At 33.0% G+C, this 22,101-nt stretch overlaps 1 protein-coding gene across 1 annotated transcript; it reads right to left on the reverse strand.

Annotated features, from left to right (window-relative positions):
- Positions 1-14,947: 14,947 nt before the first annotated feature.
- Positions 14,948-21,997, reverse strand: Sec71 (ADP ribosylation factor guanine nucleotide exchange factor Sec71). Its single transcript, XM_014234555.3, has 4 exons — positions 20,936-21,997; positions 18,545-20,865; positions 15,944-17,926; positions 14,948-15,333 (listed from the first exon to the last, which is right to left on the reverse strand). The coding sequence occupies exons 1-4, from the start codon at positions 21,744-21,746 to the stop codon at positions 15,187-15,189; spliced, it is 5,262 nt and encodes a 1,753-aa protein (XP_014090030.3). The 5' UTR covers positions 21,747-21,997; the 3' UTR covers positions 14,948-15,186.
- Positions 21,998-22,101: the final 104 nt, after the last annotated feature.

A 22,101-nucleotide genomic window follows, 5' to 3' on the forward strand; every position in this document is an offset into this window, starting at 1 on the left:
GCAAATTTAGTTATTCATATGTTATCGTAGCTATAAGAAATGCACCTGTGAAGATTAATATAGCTTCGGCGCAGCCAAAGTTACCGTTTTTTCTTGTTTTTATGTTTCACATAGCCCGAATCACCGCCGCCCATCGAGATCTTCTTAAAAAAATCATATAAAATTCCAAGGAAGAAATTTGTTACATCTAAAATAACCATTATATTGATGAAACCACATACCATCGTAAATTATGCTAAATTTATTTAGTAAATTTTTGATTTTAAAAATCAGAAAAAATTGTTATGTTAAACTAAAAAAAATGTTCAATATTTAACCAAAAATTACTTATACACGCTTAGACGTTCAAGGCATATACTAACCGTCCTTGGCAATAATTAACCTTCGTGTGCTCGTTTTGCTTCATTGATCATTACAGGCCTTGATTACAATGTTCATTTATACAAGAAAAAAGTACATTTTGTTTACACCGATATGCTTTTATAATACCCTTCACAATTATAAAAGTTTCCATACAAGAACTCGATTTTTATCGGCCAATTTGTATGGAAGCTATATGCCATAGTCGTCTGACATGAACAATTTATATGGAGATAACAAGCTATGCCAAATATCGTGAAAATATATTGTCGAATAAAAAAGTTATCCATACAATAACTTAATTTTGATCGTTCAGTTTGTATGACAGCTATATGCTACTTTATTGGCCCGATACCGACGGTTCCGAAAAATTAGCACCTTCTTGAGGAATACAGGACGTGTGCAAAATTTCAAATCGATATCTCAAAAACTGATACAAATACTGTTCCCGTATATACAGGCAGACGAATATGGCTAAATCGACTCAGCTCGTCAAGCTGATGTGTGTATATAATTTATAGGCCTTCCTATGGTCAAGGTATAAAAATAAGTTTTATGTCGCAGTTGTTGAATGCGCGACCACCGCTGGTTGGCTTGTAGGTTCAAATCCCAGCCGTGTTCAAATGTAAAATTATAGAAAAAATAGAGAAGTAAATATATATATATATACATCTGATAAAAACTATCGGATCGCAGTTTTAAGCAGTTAATTTTTATAGTTGTGGAGGTTAGGTTAAAAAATTGGTTTATAGTGTTTGGTTAGCATTTATCTGGCTCTAATTCGGCTACGTTGACCCGACTCTCGTGCCGATGCAAAGCTTTTTGAATTATTTAGTCAATTTATTAAATTTGTATATCATAATTAACATCATTATTCTCATTCAGTTAACTTCGTTTAAAGTTTGGTGTAAAATATGGGGATTTGCCGATGAGACATTTAGGTATTTAACTTTATTATTCCAGGTTTCAGGTATGTATAGAGCAATGTGTCTAAGTGTCTAAATTTAAAATTAATTTATAAGTAAATATGGTGTATGGTAATTTGACGAGTAAGTAAGTGTGAATTATAAATATTGGTCTCTTTATATTGTATTTCAACATCATGAAGGGTCGAAATGATGTTAACATAGAAGGAAGTGCTAAATGTATTATTGTATATTATATACACCCAAATATTTTATAATATTGCAACTTACAATAGAAGAATCAAACCCGGCAAAATACCTTCAGGTGTTGGAGAATCTTTATTTTATACAAGTAAAGAAGGCCTAAGCTCAGGTGTAACCGATAATTTTATACTCTCGCTTAATACGGAATCACGGTATATATTTATATTAAAAATCAGATAATAATCACGCCCACTCCCTATATAACATAATGTTGAAAATTACTAAAAGTGCGATAACTCGCAGAATAAAAGAGACACAAACATTAAGTTTCCAGACACCAAATATGTGGGCATCAGAGAATTTTTTTGTGATGCCCTTGCGCCAACAATTGGTAATATCGGGCTCCCATATACCTAACATAAATAAGAAGATTAGGTATACCCTTATGTCAAAAATGGGGTCAATACTTCTCTTAGCTCCCATATACCTAATATAAAGAATAGTTTGGTGCTAAAAATAAATTAAATTGTGTTTTTAATATTGCCAATACCTGTAAGAATTTCCCCGGTTTTGATCCTTGTAAGTTAAAAGAGTATACAATTTTTGGTTACACAAGATCTTGACCCTTCCTTACTTGTTCTTGCTTATATTGTATTTTTTTTGATCCTCCAGTTTTTTGATCGTATGAAAAATGTAATTTTGGTGGGCCAAAAATCATCTAATTTTTCATATTTAAAGTCCACCATTTTGTTATATTTTAATTTAACCTTACAGAATGATAATTTTATAGTTTGAATGTCTTATGCCAAAGAGAAGGCCGCAATCACTGCAGCAATGAAGGACTTTTTTAGTAGCTTGGCAAACTCGCTTAAAATGTATTAATTTTTATACTCTGAACGGGGTAAATTAAGTTTTCCACGAAGTACGTCGGAGATCCTCCAAAGTATATATATAATCGACCAGCGTGATCAGCTGAGTCGTTTAAGCCATGTGCGTTCGTCTGTTCATCTGTCCGTTGGCATATACGCTAACTAGTACCTCTGTTTTTGAGAGAACGATCACAAATTTTGCACACGTCTTTTTCTCTCCAAAAAACTGCTAATTTGAAGAAACCAATATCGGACCACTATAACATATAGTTGCCGTAAAAACTGATTTCTTAAAATCAAGGTCTGGTAACAAAAACTTTTTTATTTTACAAAATATTTTTACGAAATTTGACATGGATTATTATTCACTGGTAGCATGTTAGCGCTACAAGCTCCAAAGAATAGCTGCCATACAAACTGACCGATCAAAATTAAAATAAATATTTTTTATACTCTTTTACGCTATAAGAAATGCACCTGTGAAAAGTGCATTCCCAAAGATCGGCTTTTTGTTGTAAATTCCTATAAACAGTCCATTTAGGTTGATTGCCTCATTTCAATATAGAAATAAAATACAATATTTTTTCTGGTGAAATATACCAATAAATAATTAAAGTTGAAATTTATTGTACTGTTAGGTATTTCACAAAGAATACCGACACTTCCATCTTTTCATCTACACACTATATACATAGGTATGTAGTAGTTTGATTGTTCAAAAGAAAATTTTCCATAAGAAATAAATAGAAAACGTATTAAATTAATATTTAGTTAGCACAGACATTGAAGAACTGTTTATAATTATGTTTATGCATTTGTACATAGACAATTTCGTTTAAATTGAATTGTCTATTAAATATAATTGCAGTATTTTTCTCGTTAAAAAGGGTGTGTAATTAAGCATATTAAGTTCTTATTAGAATACCTGTCTACATATGTATGTACATTCACCTATATGCATATGTATGGAAGTAGTTTTACTAATAATACACTTTTACAATCCCTACATATTTGATGAATCCAAAAGTAAATGGAGGTGTACACTTCTCATGGCCAAATCTCACAAGAATCTAGATTTTTAGTACATTTGTGTTAAAACCATAACTGTCCATAATATGAGGTCTAATAAAAAAAAGTCCACTATTTTTGCATTGAAGGTTCTATATATCATAGTTATATCAAATACCCGTATGCACAGTGTCGTGGTACCTTGTTGCCATTTTGAAGATAATTTCATAATGCCGCTCCCTTAGAAACCTTCGTCCCTGATGGCAAAAAACTGGGACAGTCGATTTTCACAAGCTTCTCCGTAGACGAATTTTTCACCAGCATACCAATTCGCCAAATACAGAAATAGGTAGTAATCACTTGTTATCAGGTCCAGACAATGAGGTGGGACCTTCCAACCAATCTCTCGGAGCTTCTGGCGATTCACTATCGATGTGTATGACTTGACGTTGTACTGCTGCTAGCTTCCGAGCGATTGTTTCTTTCAGAAGGTTTAATTGTTGACAGTACATACCCGCATTGAGAGTTTGGCCATAGAGAAACAGCTTATAGTAGATGATTCCCTGCCGATCCCAGATTTTTCTGCCATACTTTCTTGACCGTCAATCATGGCTTAGCCAACGTTTGCTCGGGCTCACTGCGCTTCAACCACGTCCGTTTTCGCTTAACGTTGTCGTAAGTGACCAACTTTTCTTAGCAATTACCATCTGCTTTAGAAATGGATCGATTTTGTTGGGATTCAACAGCTATTCGCAGATGAAAATCCGATGCACCAGTTTTTTTTTTACATTAACCCGTGTAGCACCTATCTATCGAGCTTCCTTAGCTTCATTTAAATTAAAATTCCAAACGGTTTCTTGTGCAATATTTAGCTCCGGGGCAATTGAAAACTGAATCGTCGGACTCGACGCATTCCATTATTTTATTGGTTTATTCGAGTATAATATTCGAGCCATAATTACTATTCACATTCCGCCTTCCTTGCGATTTCGCCCTTATCGAAGAAAAACTGTAAAAAATTGAGTTTTTTCGTTTTCCTGTGTCTATCTTAGAGGCATTTATAAACCCTACAAAATAGTCTGTGAATTTTTATACCATAAACAGGGTATATTAAATTTGACACAAAGTTTGTAACACACAGAAGGAAAGGTAGGATTTAGCTATGTCCGTCTGTCAATATATAAGTGAACTATAGCGTAGCGTATAGCTGCCATACACACTGAATGATCAAAACCAAATTCTTGTATGAAAAACTTTTTTATTTGACAAGTTATTTGCACGAAATTTGTCATGCGATTTTATCAAAGCCATTGCTATATTCTTCGAACATATTTTCTAGATCGGACCACTATATCATAGAGCTGACATATAAACTGACCAATCAAATTTAAGTTCTTGTATGGAAACTTCCTTATTTGTGAAGGGTATTCTAGTTTCGGTGCAGTTTTTTCTTGTTTTTCCACATATTCAAACGATGAGGAGTTTTAGTATCTTATTTAGAATTATATTTTGAACATGTTCACAAACTTTCTGCTTGTTTTAAATTTATGTAACTTCACTCTTATTTTTTGTCTATTGTATTTTGACCGGACTATATTTGTATTTTTTTCAACATTTGTACACATATATTATATGTACATAATATGTTTTAGTGCGCCCTTACTTAAACAACAAAGTATATTGTGTCAAGATTGTTAAGTTGTAGTAAATATTCAATAAACAAATTAATACATATATACACACATACATATGTATAACCCAAAATATTTGCTAAATGTCACGTTTCGAGATTTTTTTCTCCTAATTACTTTTGCTTGCATTTGCAATTCGCACATCTACAACTAATGACAATCACACAAATAGATATGTTATGTATTTACTTAGTACATACTAGCAATGATAAACTGGAAACTTATTTTGCTTTGCTCCAATTGACAAGTGCATCCTAATGTAAAATGTCAATTTTATGAAATTATCATCGCACCCTTTCGCTTGATTGCGACAAATCACTGTCGTTGTATTCCAGCTTAGCGGTAATTTAACGTTGTCATTATATGCTATTCGCTAAATTAATTAAGCAGAATTTAATGCAGTGCCTCTAAGTGTGATAAACAATTGAAAATTGTGCAACGTCGGTTAAATTACTTTCAATTTGTTTCAATTTGGGAATTTCGCTTGGTGATGGACTCAATAAATTCTATTAAATAGCCAGAGGTTCCCTAGTGTGCTTCGCTACAGCAAAAATAAAATTAACTAAAGTAAACATTTATAATTAGAAAATTGCTTTCGTTTGTTGTTTTATATTGAAGCGTGAAGCATTAATCTCATCAAGTATCAATTCTAAGGAGTAGCCGGAAATATTATAGTATTAAGTAAATTGATATATATTTAATAAAAAGCGGTAAATTGAAGCTATTTGTCATAATTCTGTCATTATGAGTGTCAAATAGTCATTTTCGATGGTTTCTGTACACTTAGGGCAATTAATTTTAAAAAGAAAAATTATTATTATGTATAGTATGTATATCATTGATCTCTACAACATATCACTTAGTTGGAAGTGGCCGATATTAAGACGAAATATCTCCTGCCGTTAAAGGAAGAGTAAGCTATATTACATCCTGGCTAGAAATAATGACAATATATACATGCTATGTAATTTTAGGCAAGCAAAAAATTTAACACATTATATATTATGATACACCTGGTCAGATTTTTACAGAGGCATTCATCCCACATTCATATCACTTTGTCGAATAACATTCCATTAAATATATATATAACGGGTGTTTTTTTAGAGGTATAGAACTTTAAGTTGGCATTACTGTGCAATATGGCGACCGCTTTAACAGCTGTCAAGTGATTTATTCTCAGTTTGGTTTGGCAATTCATCATGGTTCACGCCTGAACAATGCTTGCAAATAGTGCAATTTTATTTCAAAAATAATAGTTCTGTGCGGAATGCGTATCGCGCACTACTAACTTTTTCATCCTGAATTGAACAACCATGATGTCCAGGAGCTGTGGTTCCAACAAGACAGGGCAACATGTCACACAGCTCGTGCCACAATCGATTTATTGAAAGACACGTTTGGTGACCGCCTAATTTCACGTTTTGGACCTGTGAATTGGCTTCCAAGATCTTGTGATTTAACACCGCTAGACTACTTTCTGTGGGGTTATGTCAAGTCATTGGTCTATGCGCATAAGCCACAAACGCTTAACCATTTGGAAGACAACATTCGCCGTGTTATTGCTGATATACGTTCACAAATGTTGGAAAAAGTCATCGAAAATTGGACGTCCAGATTGGACTACATCCGAGTCAGCCGTGGCGGTCATATGCCAGAAATCATATTTAAAATACCTATAATGCCACAAGATTTTCTTTTGTTGTTTTATTGCAATTTAAAGTTCTATACCTCAAAAAAAAAACACCCTTTACTTGCATAATATATATTACTTGCATAATAATATGTGACATATATATATCTGTACACATTTTTATTTCATTTTACCTAATCTTCTCCCTTAAGACAAAATTATAATACCGGTATTAGCTTAGTAATATTGCAATAAGAGTTGCGAATAATGCATTAACAGAATAATTTAATTTACATTTAAATTAATTTTTATATATTTTGTAATACCGAAAACCTCAATTAAAAAAAGTTTTATTAATCTCAAATTTCGGATTGAAAAATAAAAAAAAGTGTTAATTCCATGTTTATAATTAAAAATTTAAAAAAAAATTTAAAAATTCGCAATCTGATTGCAATACAAAATCACGCAAAAAATACGTCCTACTATTTAAATATATACAGTTGTATACGAGTATACTTAAATATTACAACAACGTTTAGATAATGATTAATTTTCCAAGTATTTCATACAGACGTTGACTGACAGATGAGACAGGCGGAAATAAGTAGATAACAATGACGCTAGATTTATCATCAGAGATTGTTAAATATTATCTCATATTCTTAGCTAATGTAAAATCGCTTATCAAAGAAAATACACGTAATATGTATTACATTAGGGAGTTCGAGATATTTTTTGAATATCATAAATTAAAAGTTTTTACGTTTTATAATATTTTACTAGTTTAATGGTCTGTCTCTTTTAGAGGTATCTTGAATGTGTGCTGGGTCAACTTTTCTTAGTTATTTGCAAATGTCTAATTCAAGACCAAAAATTTCAGAAGTTGCAATCAAAAAAATATACATACTTGTACATACATATGTAATTATATTAAAAAAATTGCAATTACTTAAGAAATAACTTCTGGTAGTGTGCTAAGCTATTGTAGTAAATAAATTAGCTGTCAAAAAAAAAAAATTTTTTTGCGATTTAATCCTCATAGTCATCGAACGTACGTCTGTTTCTAATTTTTTAAGATAATTGTTACCAAATAATTTTAGAAAATCATGTACTTCCATAGTGCATACTATATAGTGTTTATGCATGTATACAAAGGAAATTATCCCATCGTTAAAAAATTTTGCATTCGGTATAAGGTTTCAATTTGATGCAAATGTTTATCGTAATGTTTCGAGTTTTGTTAGAAATTTATTTTTTTTTGCAGTTTTTGTTATCATGATTTTAGAAAATTTGACTTTCGGCGGTCATCTGTTCAAAATGTATATAAAAAGTATTATAATAAACATTAATTTATATTTGGTTCTCAAATATATTTGATTTCTTGGCACACAGCTACGGTTGCGCTTACGGGTGTGAGGGAGTACGTGCTTGGATAAAATTAATATAAAAGTAAAACTGAATAGCGACACCAATTTTTGTTATTAAACTATTTTTATACCATTGATAAAAAACTAAAAATAAAAATATATACTTACGTCACGGGATAAACGCTTGAGTAAGATATATATATATAAAACATTTTTTGCATCGTATTTCGCTTTTCTTCTTATGATATCATATATTTCAAAATATTACAACATTATCATATTTATTATTTTATTATATATTTCAATAAAATTAATATATTTTTATTATATTTACTTATTTGGTTACCATCTAAAAAGTTCTTTTAAGTCCGCTTACTTTCATGCCACTCATATTGTATGAATAAAGCTTCAAATCTGTTTTCGTTGGTTTTGAATTCAACATTTTTGTATATAATATGTATGTATTATTTATTTTATTTATGACAAACTTTACAATACTCTTGTGCTTATGACAGAAAACTGAAGACGTTAAATGACAGTTATAACTTTCGTACTTGAAATGTTTGAATTTTCAGATTCTTTTCGAATTTAAGTTTCAAAAAAATGTATTTTTTATAATATTATTTCAAGTAATTCATATCTCGAAAAAAGAATTATGAAGCCTTTCTTAAATACCTTACCGTCAGTACACACTTTTTTATTTAGTTTTCTCTTTTTCCACAGCAAGTCAATGATCGGTTAAATGACACGTTAATTACTTGATAGCGCTACCAGAGGTTTCTGTTAAAGTTTGTATGAGTTCCTTAAGGCCGAATTGACAAAACTAACCGAAACTCTTATGTACGTTTGATTGTTTATTCTTTCTTATTCAAAGTGATAATGAGTCACTACGTGTTATTTCTATTATAATTCTGCTAATTCTGGGTCTGTGGGTTTTGAATGCTTTTCGAAAAGTCTTCTTAAACGCCTGATATTTGGTATATATGTTTTAATATTATCACAGTACATTTTACATTTTGAATAGATACTAACTTTATTTTAAGACACACCTGATTTGAAGATTTTTAGATAACTTTCCGTTTAAACAGAGATATATGAACAACAATAAACAAAAATATAATTGCACCGGTGACGTCATAGCTTCTAGAAGTGTTTACGTTTTTGTTTACAAATTACAGGCCAGTTGACAGTTTTTCTATGTTGTATCTTTTCATTTTATAGTCGATGACGTCATGAAGGCGCGATCTTGTTTCTATCATGCTCAACCCTAAATATTTAAAAACTAACCATTATACTAGAGGATTAGCACGTGTTCATCCGACAGAACTTGGTTTTTGCTTCAAACGAATATATGTTACATTTTTTTTGAATTTTTCTTTGAAAATACATTTTATTTCATACTCTAATAATGGGTGATACATTTTGAAAAAATTTTCCAAAAAAAAATTATTATAACTACCGATGAATGTACATATGTAAAGGTCGAAGGACTAGTCAAAATTTTGATTTTTTAACAAAATGGTGGCTTCCCAAAAAGAAATTTAGAGATTTAATTCAATATTCGGCGTGATTTAGGGGTACCATCAAAACAAATTTATACAGTTCTTGACTAATCAAACAGTTTTGTGATTAAATAGAATAAAAATGGTTCTTTATAATAAACCAAAGTGTACTCATTTCTATGCCAATATACGTACATACCACCTGAATGCTTATATCTCTTGTTTACGCATAAAAAGTCAACTTATATACAAATATACATACAGAATATTTGTATTAAATACAATTTAGCAAATAAATATTACTGATAAAAAACCAACAAAAATATTAAATACAGGAAAATAAAAAACAAAACAAAAGGCACACGAACTAGTACACACATACAGTCTTACATACGATGTAAATGCATATGTGTTTATATAATATATACAAGTAGTTCATAATAAAGACATCTAAAACAAATTGTTCATAAATTTAGAGGCAAATCGTCAACACGCATTTTTATTATTCACCTTTTTTTATGATGTCGTCAAAGATGCTCGTTTTTAGGGATGAAAGGGCGACGAGCACGCGAGCAAATCGTTTATTTGCACATTTATCAGCAATTAGCCGTTATTTCGAAATTATATCAGTTACTGATAATCAGTTAAATGTTCATTTGTTAATCATTTTCACAAATACTTATGCACTTGTAAGTAAGTATGTGCATTAATATAAAAATATTGACTTTGGGCGCACAGTGGCAGCACTTTATTACAATTGAGTTTTTATTTTTGTATATCAAACCAGTTAAATGATGAGAGATTAATAAATGAGGTATGAGTGGCTTTAAGAGGCACACTTAGTGTGATAGCCTAAAAAATACGAATTTTGGCCACTACATTTTAAGGGTGTATTTATACATATTTTAAGAATACTTAGTTTTAAAGCAAAAAATAAATAACATTAATTCGAGTTTAACGCGATCCCCGTGTAACAAAATGGCGGCCAAAACTAAATTTTTGATCAGATCAAAAAGCTGATAGAACATGCAGAATCTGATAGTGATCGGATCATTTCTCTTCGAATAATCGCTTAGAAATGAAAAATGTCGTTTTAAGAAAGACGCGTTTAAAGATAAACTGATTGAACTAATTGAACTGAACGGCTATATGGTACTATAGAAGGCTCACGAACTATTTGAGATAACGATTAAAAATTTTAGAATATGTGCGATCCTTTAAAAGGAAGAGTTAAATTCGTTATATTGGCTTATTCTATAGGCTACAAACCTCCTTGTTTAATTGAAATACCTTATTCAACATCCGAAATTAATCAGTCGAACTAACACAAAACTGTATATTTATGATATGTGAGCTAAGGGTTGTAATGGATCGATTGTTGCATAAAATATTCTGCTCTCATTTTAATAAGATTACACCAAAACAGACTATTATGTATGCCTGGTAGCGAATTTTTTATTTCAAAATTTTTTATTTTTAATCCCGATGTTAGGATAAGAAGTTAGATATTAATTTTTTTATTTTTTGACTTGAATGAACTCGAAAAAATTTGAATTCTTAAACAAATTTGTGTTTAATTTTTAATTATATGCTTGAGATTAAAATTTGATAAGCAATACCGGATTAAAAAATAAAAATACATTTTTAAAAAAATAAAAATACATTTTTAATTTTTAATTTATTTTTATTTTATAATTTAATTTATAAAATTTGATAATCAATACCGGATTAAAAAATAAAAATAAATTCTTAATTTTTAATTAAATTATAGTAAATTTTTAATTTATTTTTATTTTTAATCCGGTATGGGGGATTAAAATTATTTTTCCTCTTATAATCCGGTATTTGGGATTACAAAATAAAATAAAAAAATTAATTCAAATGTTAATTCAATTATTTTTTGATGCATTATTTGCAACACTGTATGCATGCAATAAATGAATGTGAGGTTGGATATTATCGTGTTCGGTATATATTATGGGGACTAGACGAAAGTATGAACCAAATTTATCAATTTTTGGTACAAAGTCACTTACCTATATCAATAATAAGTAGCTGAAGGACGTCAAGAGTAGGTTTTATGTATATCAAGTATTTACATCAGTAAACGGGCGATAATGCCCAAATTCAGAAACTTTTTGAAGATAGTTCAAAATTATACCAAGACGTCGTCTATATATATAAACGTATTTTTACTGTCAATAGAATGTTTCCATTTTTGGTAGCTTTAAATAATACGTTACAAGTGGTTGATTATTAAAACATTAGGTGGTGAAATGCAATCTTCTTACAAAGTTTTGATGAGATAGTTTAAATTGATTGTTAGGCCTGTGTTTTGGTTAAATTTCGGTTAATGCCAAACTGACATTCGATGATTTCTATGGACGGAAGCATATGTTTTGTTTAGATTTGAATGCATATGTTTTGTAGTTGACACTAACCTACCAATATATGTACATAACTTTTTAGTGGCGCAAGTTTTGGTATTTTGAAAAATACATTTTTGAAAAGAACTTTGTGTGTTAATAAAGATCTATTTAATGTAAAAATGCTGCTTATACTAAAAAAGGCTTAATAAGGCTGCATTCGAGATGGAAATCACAACAGCAGTGTTGCAAATTTGTCAAAGTATGACGTTCTGTGTGAATTTTTGGCAAACACTTGCAACAGCATCACGTTCTGCTGTCATTTTTTGCACGCAATTTATGCAAATAATCGGCAACACTAAATTTTTGTCTGCACATCAGCAGAGTATCAGCAAGCACCCTTAGTCTTATCCGAGATCTGCGCCGGGCAAAGCAACCATTCATAAGTAGTTTGCTAAATTCCATACAGGCGAATGAGCAGGGAAGTCAATGAACCCAGTGAATTTGAAAAAGCTGTTAAATCGATAATATTTTGGATGACCGAAAAATGTAGGTCACCGAGAATGTTGACAAATCGTTCCTGAATATTGAAGTATCAAAAGGCCTGAGTATCACAAGTTAATGAAAATATAGTGAAATTTTCTGAATTCGGGCTTCTAATTGCTTGCACTATATAAATATCTTATATTACACGAACAAACAGCCTTCGCGATACTTATTTGTCTCATGACTCGGAATATTTTGGTATACATATATACTTATACAATCCTACATCTAAGCTTTAGCTGTAAAGTAAACAAAACCATTTTAGTCTTTTTGTAAAATGTTGTGGGAGTTTAAATTTGCCAGCATTCATATTTAGATATAATGAGTAATTTCCAATTTTGTGTTAATGTTTTGACTCAACCCCCTTTTGAATGGGTTAAAATTATAACAAACCGCAAAATTTAAATATGCACAATTTTATTCGGCAATATAAAAATAAAGGGACAAGTAAGACCGCATAGAGTTTGATCCAAAAGGAAGTCTGGTTCATTAAACCCCATTTATTTTTATATGTCGCTCAGCTGCTTTATACTATATATCATTTGGTGAAATCACTTAAATAATTGTCAAAATAAAAATTTCATATGAATATATTTAGATAAACTATTTTCGAATCATAAGTCGAGGATAACAGGTCAGTTGAAGTGTTCGTATAGTTTTAATGAGAGAGCGCCACTAGGACTGAATTCATGTATTTATTACCTAGACCAAACCTTTATATAAAAATTAATATTTATAAAAAGCAAAGATTTACATATTTCTAACTGGAACACTATAATTAAAGGTAATTTAATGTAAATAAGACAAATAGTATTAAACTATGCTGGAATTCCACTAAAGCTTTCCCTTTACAAAGATAACCAATATAGTAGAAAAGGAAGTACGCACGCGCGGAATAATTTAAAAACAAAAATTTTTGTTAAAATTTTAATTATAAACATTTCTTTTTGTATTTCTATTCGGCAGGATTAGAACTTTCATTTTAAATTTTTATTCCGATTTTTTAGATTAAAGATTTATTTGTAATTTTTCAATCCAGTGTTTAAGATTAAAGTTTGGAAATTATTGTACTCTGAACAGGATATATCAATTTTTGAGATAGCGATCTGAAATTTTGCACACGTCCTTTTCTCACCAAGAAGCTACACATTAGGCGGTAACGCCAATATTGGACCACTATAGCATATAGCTCCCTCACAAACTGAACGATCCAAATCTAGTTCTTATATGGAAAACTTTTTATGTGACAAGATATCTTTACGAAGTTTGGCATAGCTTATTTCCAAAGACAATGCTACAAACTCCCAACAAATTGTTCAGATCGGTCCACTATAGCATATAGCTGCTATACAAACTATCAAAATGACGATCAAACTGATCTATCAAAATCAAGTCCTTGTATGAAAAACTTTTTTGTTTGAAAAGTAATCTTCACGAAATTTGGGTTGGTTTATTGTTCAAGACAATGGCGAATATTTTGTTGAGATCGGACAACCTCATGTCCTTGTATGGAAAAGTTTTTCATTTACCGAATTATTTTCTCTCCGCATAAATTCATTTGTGAAGGGTATTCTTGCTTCAGTGCAACCGAAGTTGGCGTTTTGCTTTTATTTATCTAAGATTAATGGGATTACAAAATAAAAAAATTTGAAAAAACTTATAGTCTAAATTTTAATTCAGTCATATTTTAAATGCATTATTTTCAACCATGATTTTTACCACAAAACTTTTTTTTACGAAAAACTTAATTTTTTTAGTAAATGTTGCGACGACGAAGAAACAGAAAAAATATTTATATCCAATCCTTTTCAGTTGGTTTAATTATTGCAATCATACTTAAACGGAACGGAAGCTTTTCTCAAAATAATTTTTACAATGTTATAAAACAAAAAATTTATGTTAATTATACACTTTAAATGTATGCATTTCAATGTATTTAAAAGCATTTTAATTCCAGTCTGCCGGCACTCGGTTCCAAAATATTCTCCACATCAGCTGATTAGCTTGATCTGCAGTTCAACGACACAGCAAATTCTTCCCTTGAATAAAACAACAGTATTCCTCTCTGCTACAAAAACCAACATGTTAACATAAAAATACTAACAACTGCAGCAAAATGGAATGAGCGAAATATTTTTTAAATCGATTTTAATATTTTATATAACAGGTTTAAAATAATAATTGCATATGCTTACTTATAAGTGATTATACATATACATTTTTAGTATGTATGTATGTATGTATACTACTTATTTACATATTATATTCATATATTGTCAGTAACTTACAATTACTCATACAAAACAAAATTGATTTGCTTCCTTCACCTGATGCATAACAAAAGTTAAACAAAATTGTTTAAAAACTACAACAAAATATTGAAATACTAAATTTCAAATATATGAGATATCGAAATTAACAACAAAATCAATTTTTTCCTTTCCGCGACCTTTTTATATTTTATATTCGTTTTGTGTTCAATTGAAAAGATTAACATATAAATTAACTACTAAATAGTTGCTCTTAACTTTTTTTATATTTTATTTGGTATTTACATTCTACAACATCAAAAGCCACAAAGGTGAATTCCGCTATTATAAAATTTTATAATTGCATATATGTATGTATGTATGTTTGTATATTTACGATTTCTGTTTACAATAAAGATAAGAAAACTCGGAAAAGATATAGTTTTAATATATATGTATGTGTATATATATTATATAATAAATTAATTAGTTCCTTATGTTAAGGCTCACTATATTAAATACTGGGCCGATTCGCATATAGACTCGTCTAAGGACACTTCTTAGTTCGGGCTTTAGATCAAAGCACATCATTTCACATAGCAGCGTGTAGTAATTGGAAACATGCGTTGCAAACTGAAATCAATAAAATATAAATTAATACAAATTCAATTATCTCAAGAATTTATAAAGGTATGAGAAATATTTCAAGAATCCACTACAGCAAAGTACATACACAAGTATGTAAGTACTTCGATTTTTAGTTATTATAAAAACGACAAAAACTTTTTATCGATATAAAATAAAATTAAAGCAGAAAATATGATTTCATTAACGAATGTGAAACCATAACAGTTCTCACGGCCGTAGCGTCTATGCAACCTGGCCTAATAACCGCTCAAGCGCTGCCCGCTCTCCAGCATTAGTTTAAATAATAGTGGTCCGATCTGAACAATACTGTTTGGAGTTTGTGGCATTTTCTTTGTCAAATAAAGATAATTAGTCAAATAAAAACAAAAAAATTTTTTGGTCAGAAAAGAGCGTGCGCAAAATTTCAAATCAACACCTTAGAAACTGAACAACTAGTTCGTGTATAAACAAACAGTCGTACAGACAGACGTACATGGCTAAATTGATTTAGCTAACCACGCTGTTCATTTATATCTATTTTATAGAGTCAACGGTAGGTTTGCTACTAAATGTAACAAAACTTAATATACCCTGTTTATGTTATAAATATACAAACCCTTGCGTCAGACATCTTCAGCAAACGCGTAAGTATCAACAACAACAGTGAAGTCCATGCATCACGATGCGCTTCACTTTGCAGGCTGAGGAAATATGTAAGCGCCTCCTTGCACACCTGTATCAATTCGTGTTCGATGCCCGGCCAATCGCTGCGACGATTCTCATCGCCATACATTTTAAAGAAAATACGCAACACACAAGCCAACGAAGCAGTCTCCTGCTTCAGTAGATTCGGCTTGATCGAACCTTTGAAACCGGCGCGCCACAAAATGTTGCGCTGCTCTTGATCCGCATTGAAACGTTTCGCAAAGCGATGCGATTGCATTAGGCAATCGGCTAGTATCAGTAATTGCCGTGTATGCAGATAACTGTACATACCCTGCTCCTCTCTTTGGCATTCCAAAACATTTTGCACCGCATTGCTACCAGCCAAATCGGCAGCAGCTTGTGCTAGTGTCTCGGCATCTTCTTTGCGTGACGTTGCCGGAAAGAATACTATATTATCCATCGTTTGTATGAGTTCCAATTGCACGACACACTTAATATGCAGATTTTCAAATTGTGAATTGTGCAGCATAATATGCGAATGCGGATGATATCCCTGAGATGTGCTCATCGCATCATCGTCCAGTATATTCGTACTATAAACGGAATGTTGGGATTGACTACGATTAATTGTTGAGCCATGTTGTAGATGATTGCTCTTGTCATGCGAATTTTGCGCTACAAATGTTGCCTTCTGTGGTTGCAGTTGTTGTTGTTCCATTGTTTGTATTTGCATTTGTTGAGCGTTCGGATGCCAAGTTAACAATTCTTTTGGCAATGTAGCATTGAATATGTCCAATATGCATTGACAAGTCTTATCCCAGGTTGTTTCGTTAAATTTAAAACCATTCGATATAACTAAATTTTCTAAACAATTTGTACCGGAACGTGCTAATTGCTCATTGCTTTGCTGTACACACCAATGTAGCTGCGCAAAGAGATCCTCCAATAACAGATAACCCAAAACATCAAAATATTGTGTAAACACATCGATTATTGCATATAGCGCATGGTTGCAGGTAGTTGTCATCCATTCGGATTTTTCGGTCACGTGTTCGGGCAATTTCATATTGTCGAATATACGAAAAATAATATTGAATAAATCTTTCCACCAATTCGGCTTAAAACTATCACCGTGCGTTTTAACAATTTCGAATAACACCGTTAGGCCGCGTGTGCGCACATCGAGCTTGCAGCGGTTGACCACACAAGACAACGAAAACAGCATTGGGAACCAGCCGCGCACCCAAACGCGATCCTCCTCTGCCACAGAAATGTCATTTTCCATGCCAGCATGTTCAGCGAATAATTGTGGGGCGTCATGCACACAGAGCGCACACGTGCGCACCAGACGTATGGCCTCCATGCTTGTATCTGGAAAGCGTGCATTGCAAGCGAACTCCGACAGACATTTCACCGCATCTTGAAATGAATCCACCATAACGGCGAATTGCTTTTGGTAGAGTTCGCCGATTATTTTGCCAGTTGTCTGAAATGCTAACTCAACAATGGCCTCTTCATTGTCGCTAGCTGCCAAATGGAATATTGAAAATATATTCTTCCAACCGGATTTTATATTATGCGCCTGTGAATTGACCATTTGTGCAATACAGCGCACAACCATATCGCGTATAGCGGGCGATTGATTTTTCTTCATAATATGCTCGAAAGGTCTGAGGAAATCCTTTTGGAAACGAAAGTTTGCAAATTCGCCCTTCTCCATAAATTTCATGGACAATTGACGCAATGAGTCCAAGGCAAAGAATGCAATCTCTTCATTTGTATTGCAACCCACAGTGTTGAAATGTTCGCCCAACACCTGCCAAATGCGTGACCATTGCAAACGTATACGCTCCATATTGTAGTAGGAAATTTCAACTATCTTTTGTAGCGAAAACATACGAGGCTGTACATTCTGCAATTCGTCAACGGATACCTATTGGACGCGAAAACAAAAAAAAAAATAGTTATAAAAATATTTTCTTGTGAAAAAAAAACAGAAAAAACGTTAACTTCGTTTGCCAGAGGCCTTCCCAAATAAAAAAAAAAAATCAGTTAGTATGACATCTATACGCTATAGTAGTCCTATTTGAACAATCTGTTTGGAGATTGTACCGTTGTCTTGGACCATAATTCATGCGAAATATTGTTAAGACTGTTGTTAATATTGTTATATGTTGTTGTCAATGAAAAAAAAATTTCATACAAGGACTTGATTATGTGTAATCGTTCAGTTTGTAACACAGCTATATGCTATATTAGTGCGATACTCGCGGTTCTGACAAATGGGCAACTTCGTAGGAAGAAAAAGATGTGTAATTTTGTAATTGAAAATCCATATCTAAAAACTGAGGGACTAGTTCGGGTATATACACAAGCGGACAGGCAGACAGACAGACGGACACGGCTAAATCGATTTAGTCTGTCATGCTGAACATTTATATATGTATTTATATCTAATAGTGTCTCCGAAGTTTGCTTTTGAGTGTTACAAACTTCGTGGCAAACTGAATATGCCCACTTCAGGGTATAAAAACGAATTTTTATTACTAACCTGACAAAGTGCTTTGACAAAGTCCACTATGGCATCACCATCCAATCTTATGGAACCTGTAAATATACGATCAACAGCGACTACAACACTTTGGCTGCTTGTTTCGCCAATATGCTCCTTAACACTCTGATTAAGGCTATCTCTCAACGTTGTCTGTGCGCCGGACAGAAATTGTGGACGTACACCGGTACCGATCAATTGCGCCAACTCTAATTGACTGATACATTTGACGATGTCCAGCCAGCTGGAGCCAAGATAGTTGCCGTCCGTGTGCGCGACCATGATTAGCGTCTTTATCGTATCAATATTTTTGGCCTTCATCTCATTGATCGGCGAATTCGCGGTGAGTAGCGTAAAACGTGCCAACGCCTGTACATAAGCGTCACGTTCCAAGGACATATGAAATATGCATGCAATACGTATCGCACAACGTATACCATCTAAGCATAAGCATGCAATTTCTGGATCATCACAATCCTGTAATCCAACCGAGAATGCAGCCAGAAACGGCGTCCAAGCCATTTTGAACATTGGTCGCACGTGTTCCAGGTGCTTGGCCGAGGTAAACGGTGATTTTACATGTGACACCGATTCCATTAAATTCTTGGCTGTCGCCGAAATAGCCTCCATTTCCATATTCCACAAAAGTTTACGACGCTTCTCATTAACAATGATCTGTTTACCAGGCTTGTTGATGATGGTATTTTTCATTTTTATCTCGTGTCCAGCGATTTCATCATAAATTGACGACAAATATTCTTCGGGTAGATCATCTTTGCTGTCACTAATACCACGATTCATTTTTATATACTGCTCTTTGGTCATCTTATTCTTAACTTGGGGTGAATGCAAGTCCGTCGTTAACATAATTATAGAAAATGCCAGCACATACACCGTGTCGGCACTTTGGAACAACTGATTGTTGGGATTGCATTCACAATAACGACTCGCAAACTTTTCCATCAAACGATCGATTTTTTGCGCTTCGCCTGGCAAACGGAATTCTTCGAGTAAAAGACGCAGTGCGGCGACAACTTCCAGCTTTCGAAAATCGAAGGCATCAATGTAGGCGCACATCACCTCTTTAGAATGATCGTCATTCTCGCCCAGATAATTACCGATAACCGTTTTATCCAAACGTTCGTCTTCATGCAGCCACTTGGCAATGTCAACAGATTTTGTGCCTAACAGCTGCTTCTCCTGCAGGAACTGTACACCCTTTTTAGGTTTTCTATTAAACAATTCGATGCCCGTTTCCATCACTTCTTTACGCATTTTTCGTTCTTCCAAAGCTTCGGGTAAATCAAGCACCTCTGTATTCTTTACGCTACCAAATGAATTTATACTATGGCTGGAGCCACCATAGGCCGAACGTGTCGAATTGTTGGTCTGTGAAAGCGAATCGGTATTGTCCAGTTGGTTATGTTTATGTGACATATCTACGCTTGTTTTATGCGTGGCATGTGTGTTTACCGTTTCTTGTGGATTTATTGTTGATAAGTTTGGATTTACGTACAAATCTTGACTCCATTCGACCATACATTTTAAAATTGAAACCAAACACTCCAGTCCGCGTTTGCGCATTGATTTCTCTTGCAGTGGATTTGCGCCCAACTCCACTGCTTGGCGACCTTGTGCTATTTTCGATAGATCGTTAACAAGTCGCTCAAATAAGTTCGCAGCCGAAAAGTCACAATCATAATTAACGTAGATATCAACCACAGATTGTGCATCTGCGCATATACGTGTCAATGCTTGTATTACCATCCATTTGTGTTCAAAGGAACTGGAATTTGCTTCTAATATATTGAGAAAAATCTCTTTGAAAAATACTTCTATTTGCTTTTTAAGATGCACCTTGAAGTTAGAGAGTAGCGCCACGAATATAGAAAGGGATAATTCGAACACTTCGGGCACCAAACTAACACCATTTTTCGAAAGCGCCACACACAGATACTGCTTGATGGCCATGATAAACATTTCATTGGAACGGAAAACCGGACCAGCATTTTGCAATATGGATAGTAATAAGTGCAGCGATAAAACTTTTGAACGTAATTCGTGTGATTTCGGATCGGGATGTCCTTCGGGTAGTGGTTTCATGCTTAATTTACATAGTGCACGAAATACGAGAAAGGCATCTTTTTGCAAAATATGTGTGAATTTTGCAGTGACGATGGCATCGCTCTCATTTTGATTATCTGTATTTTCTTCTGAATTGAGTTGGTTATCGATTCCTTCCACTGACCCAAAGGAAGAATTAGTGGTTGTTTCTTCGGTGGCACCGTTGGACATTTCTTTTAATGCTTGCTCAAATGCGTCTATATAAAGAAAACATAAATATAAATATATATATAAATTTACTTTACAATAAAATATAAAAATTCTTACTATTTAGTATTTCATCTAAAACGGAACTTGCAATATTTTCCAAAGACATTTCGGTTTCGCCAACGTTATTTTCTGCTCGCTCTACCACCGGTGTTTGTGCACCAATATCTGTTGTTGAGTTGTTCTTAGTGCCGTTTTCCATATGGATACTCGCGCTCAACTCATATTCTTGGTTCTCCATACGCGCGAATATGACACTAAGCATCTGTGTAAGTGTTGCACGTGCTGTAGTCTGATTGACTAGATTCTTGCTCGACAAATATATATCGTAGCAGGTGCGTACGGCTTGCAAAACGGTACCTTCATGTATTTCAACATGTTGTGATGTAACAACAGTAAGCAACGCTTTAATAATTTGCAATTGCACACCTTCATCAGTCTGTGGCCCATTGAAGCAACCGCATATAGTATTGACAATGCGATCAATAAGTAAATGCCCAGGGCTGGCAGAATCCTGTATGGCACCAGTCAAATGCCCATATGCTATGAGCTTTTGTAGACAATCAAGCGCCGTCACAACAATACGTGGCGAACGACTCTTACATGCCAGTTCAAAGGGCAGAAAATATGTTTCTGCATTAATAATACTGGCAGCGTCATTTTTGGGCAATGGTAATGCTGCACATGGCAATTCATTACCTTCAGCAATTTGACCTGCATTAATAAGTTCATTTTTGATTTGTTCGAGCGCTGAATCACAAGACTTTTTCAGTTGCGAATGATGCGAACGCCGAATATCTTTATCCGCTAAAATTTTCTCTAATGCACGCACGATAAACATTTCTTTAGCTTTCAAGGAAAAACTTTGCATATTGTCAAGATCCTTCACATTAAGATAAAATTTGTTGATGGGCGATAAGGTCAGCTACCACGCACACCCCCACAACACACAAGTGTTTATCAGGTAGTATTTTCTTTTGTACTAATTAAAACACATCATTTTACAATTTAATTAAAAATACCGAAGGCATCGATTAGAAAATATACAGAAAATACATATGTGTAAGCAAAGAAAAACCACCAAATATTGTCCACTGTCCTTTCATGAAAAATAAACGTCATCAATGATTGTCAATACAACACTATTTAAGTCGATAAATGAAAAATATCGAAAGTTACGTGACAGAGTGACACATGTGATGTAAACTTTGAAAAATTTTATTTTA

The sequence above is a fragment of the Bactrocera oleae genome, chromosome 3 (assembly GCF_042242935.1).
Source record: "Bactrocera oleae isolate idBacOlea1 chromosome 3, idBacOlea1, whole genome shotgun sequence".
Classification (NCBI taxonomy): domain Eukaryota; kingdom Metazoa; phylum Arthropoda; class Insecta; order Diptera; family Tephritidae; genus Bactrocera; species Bactrocera oleae.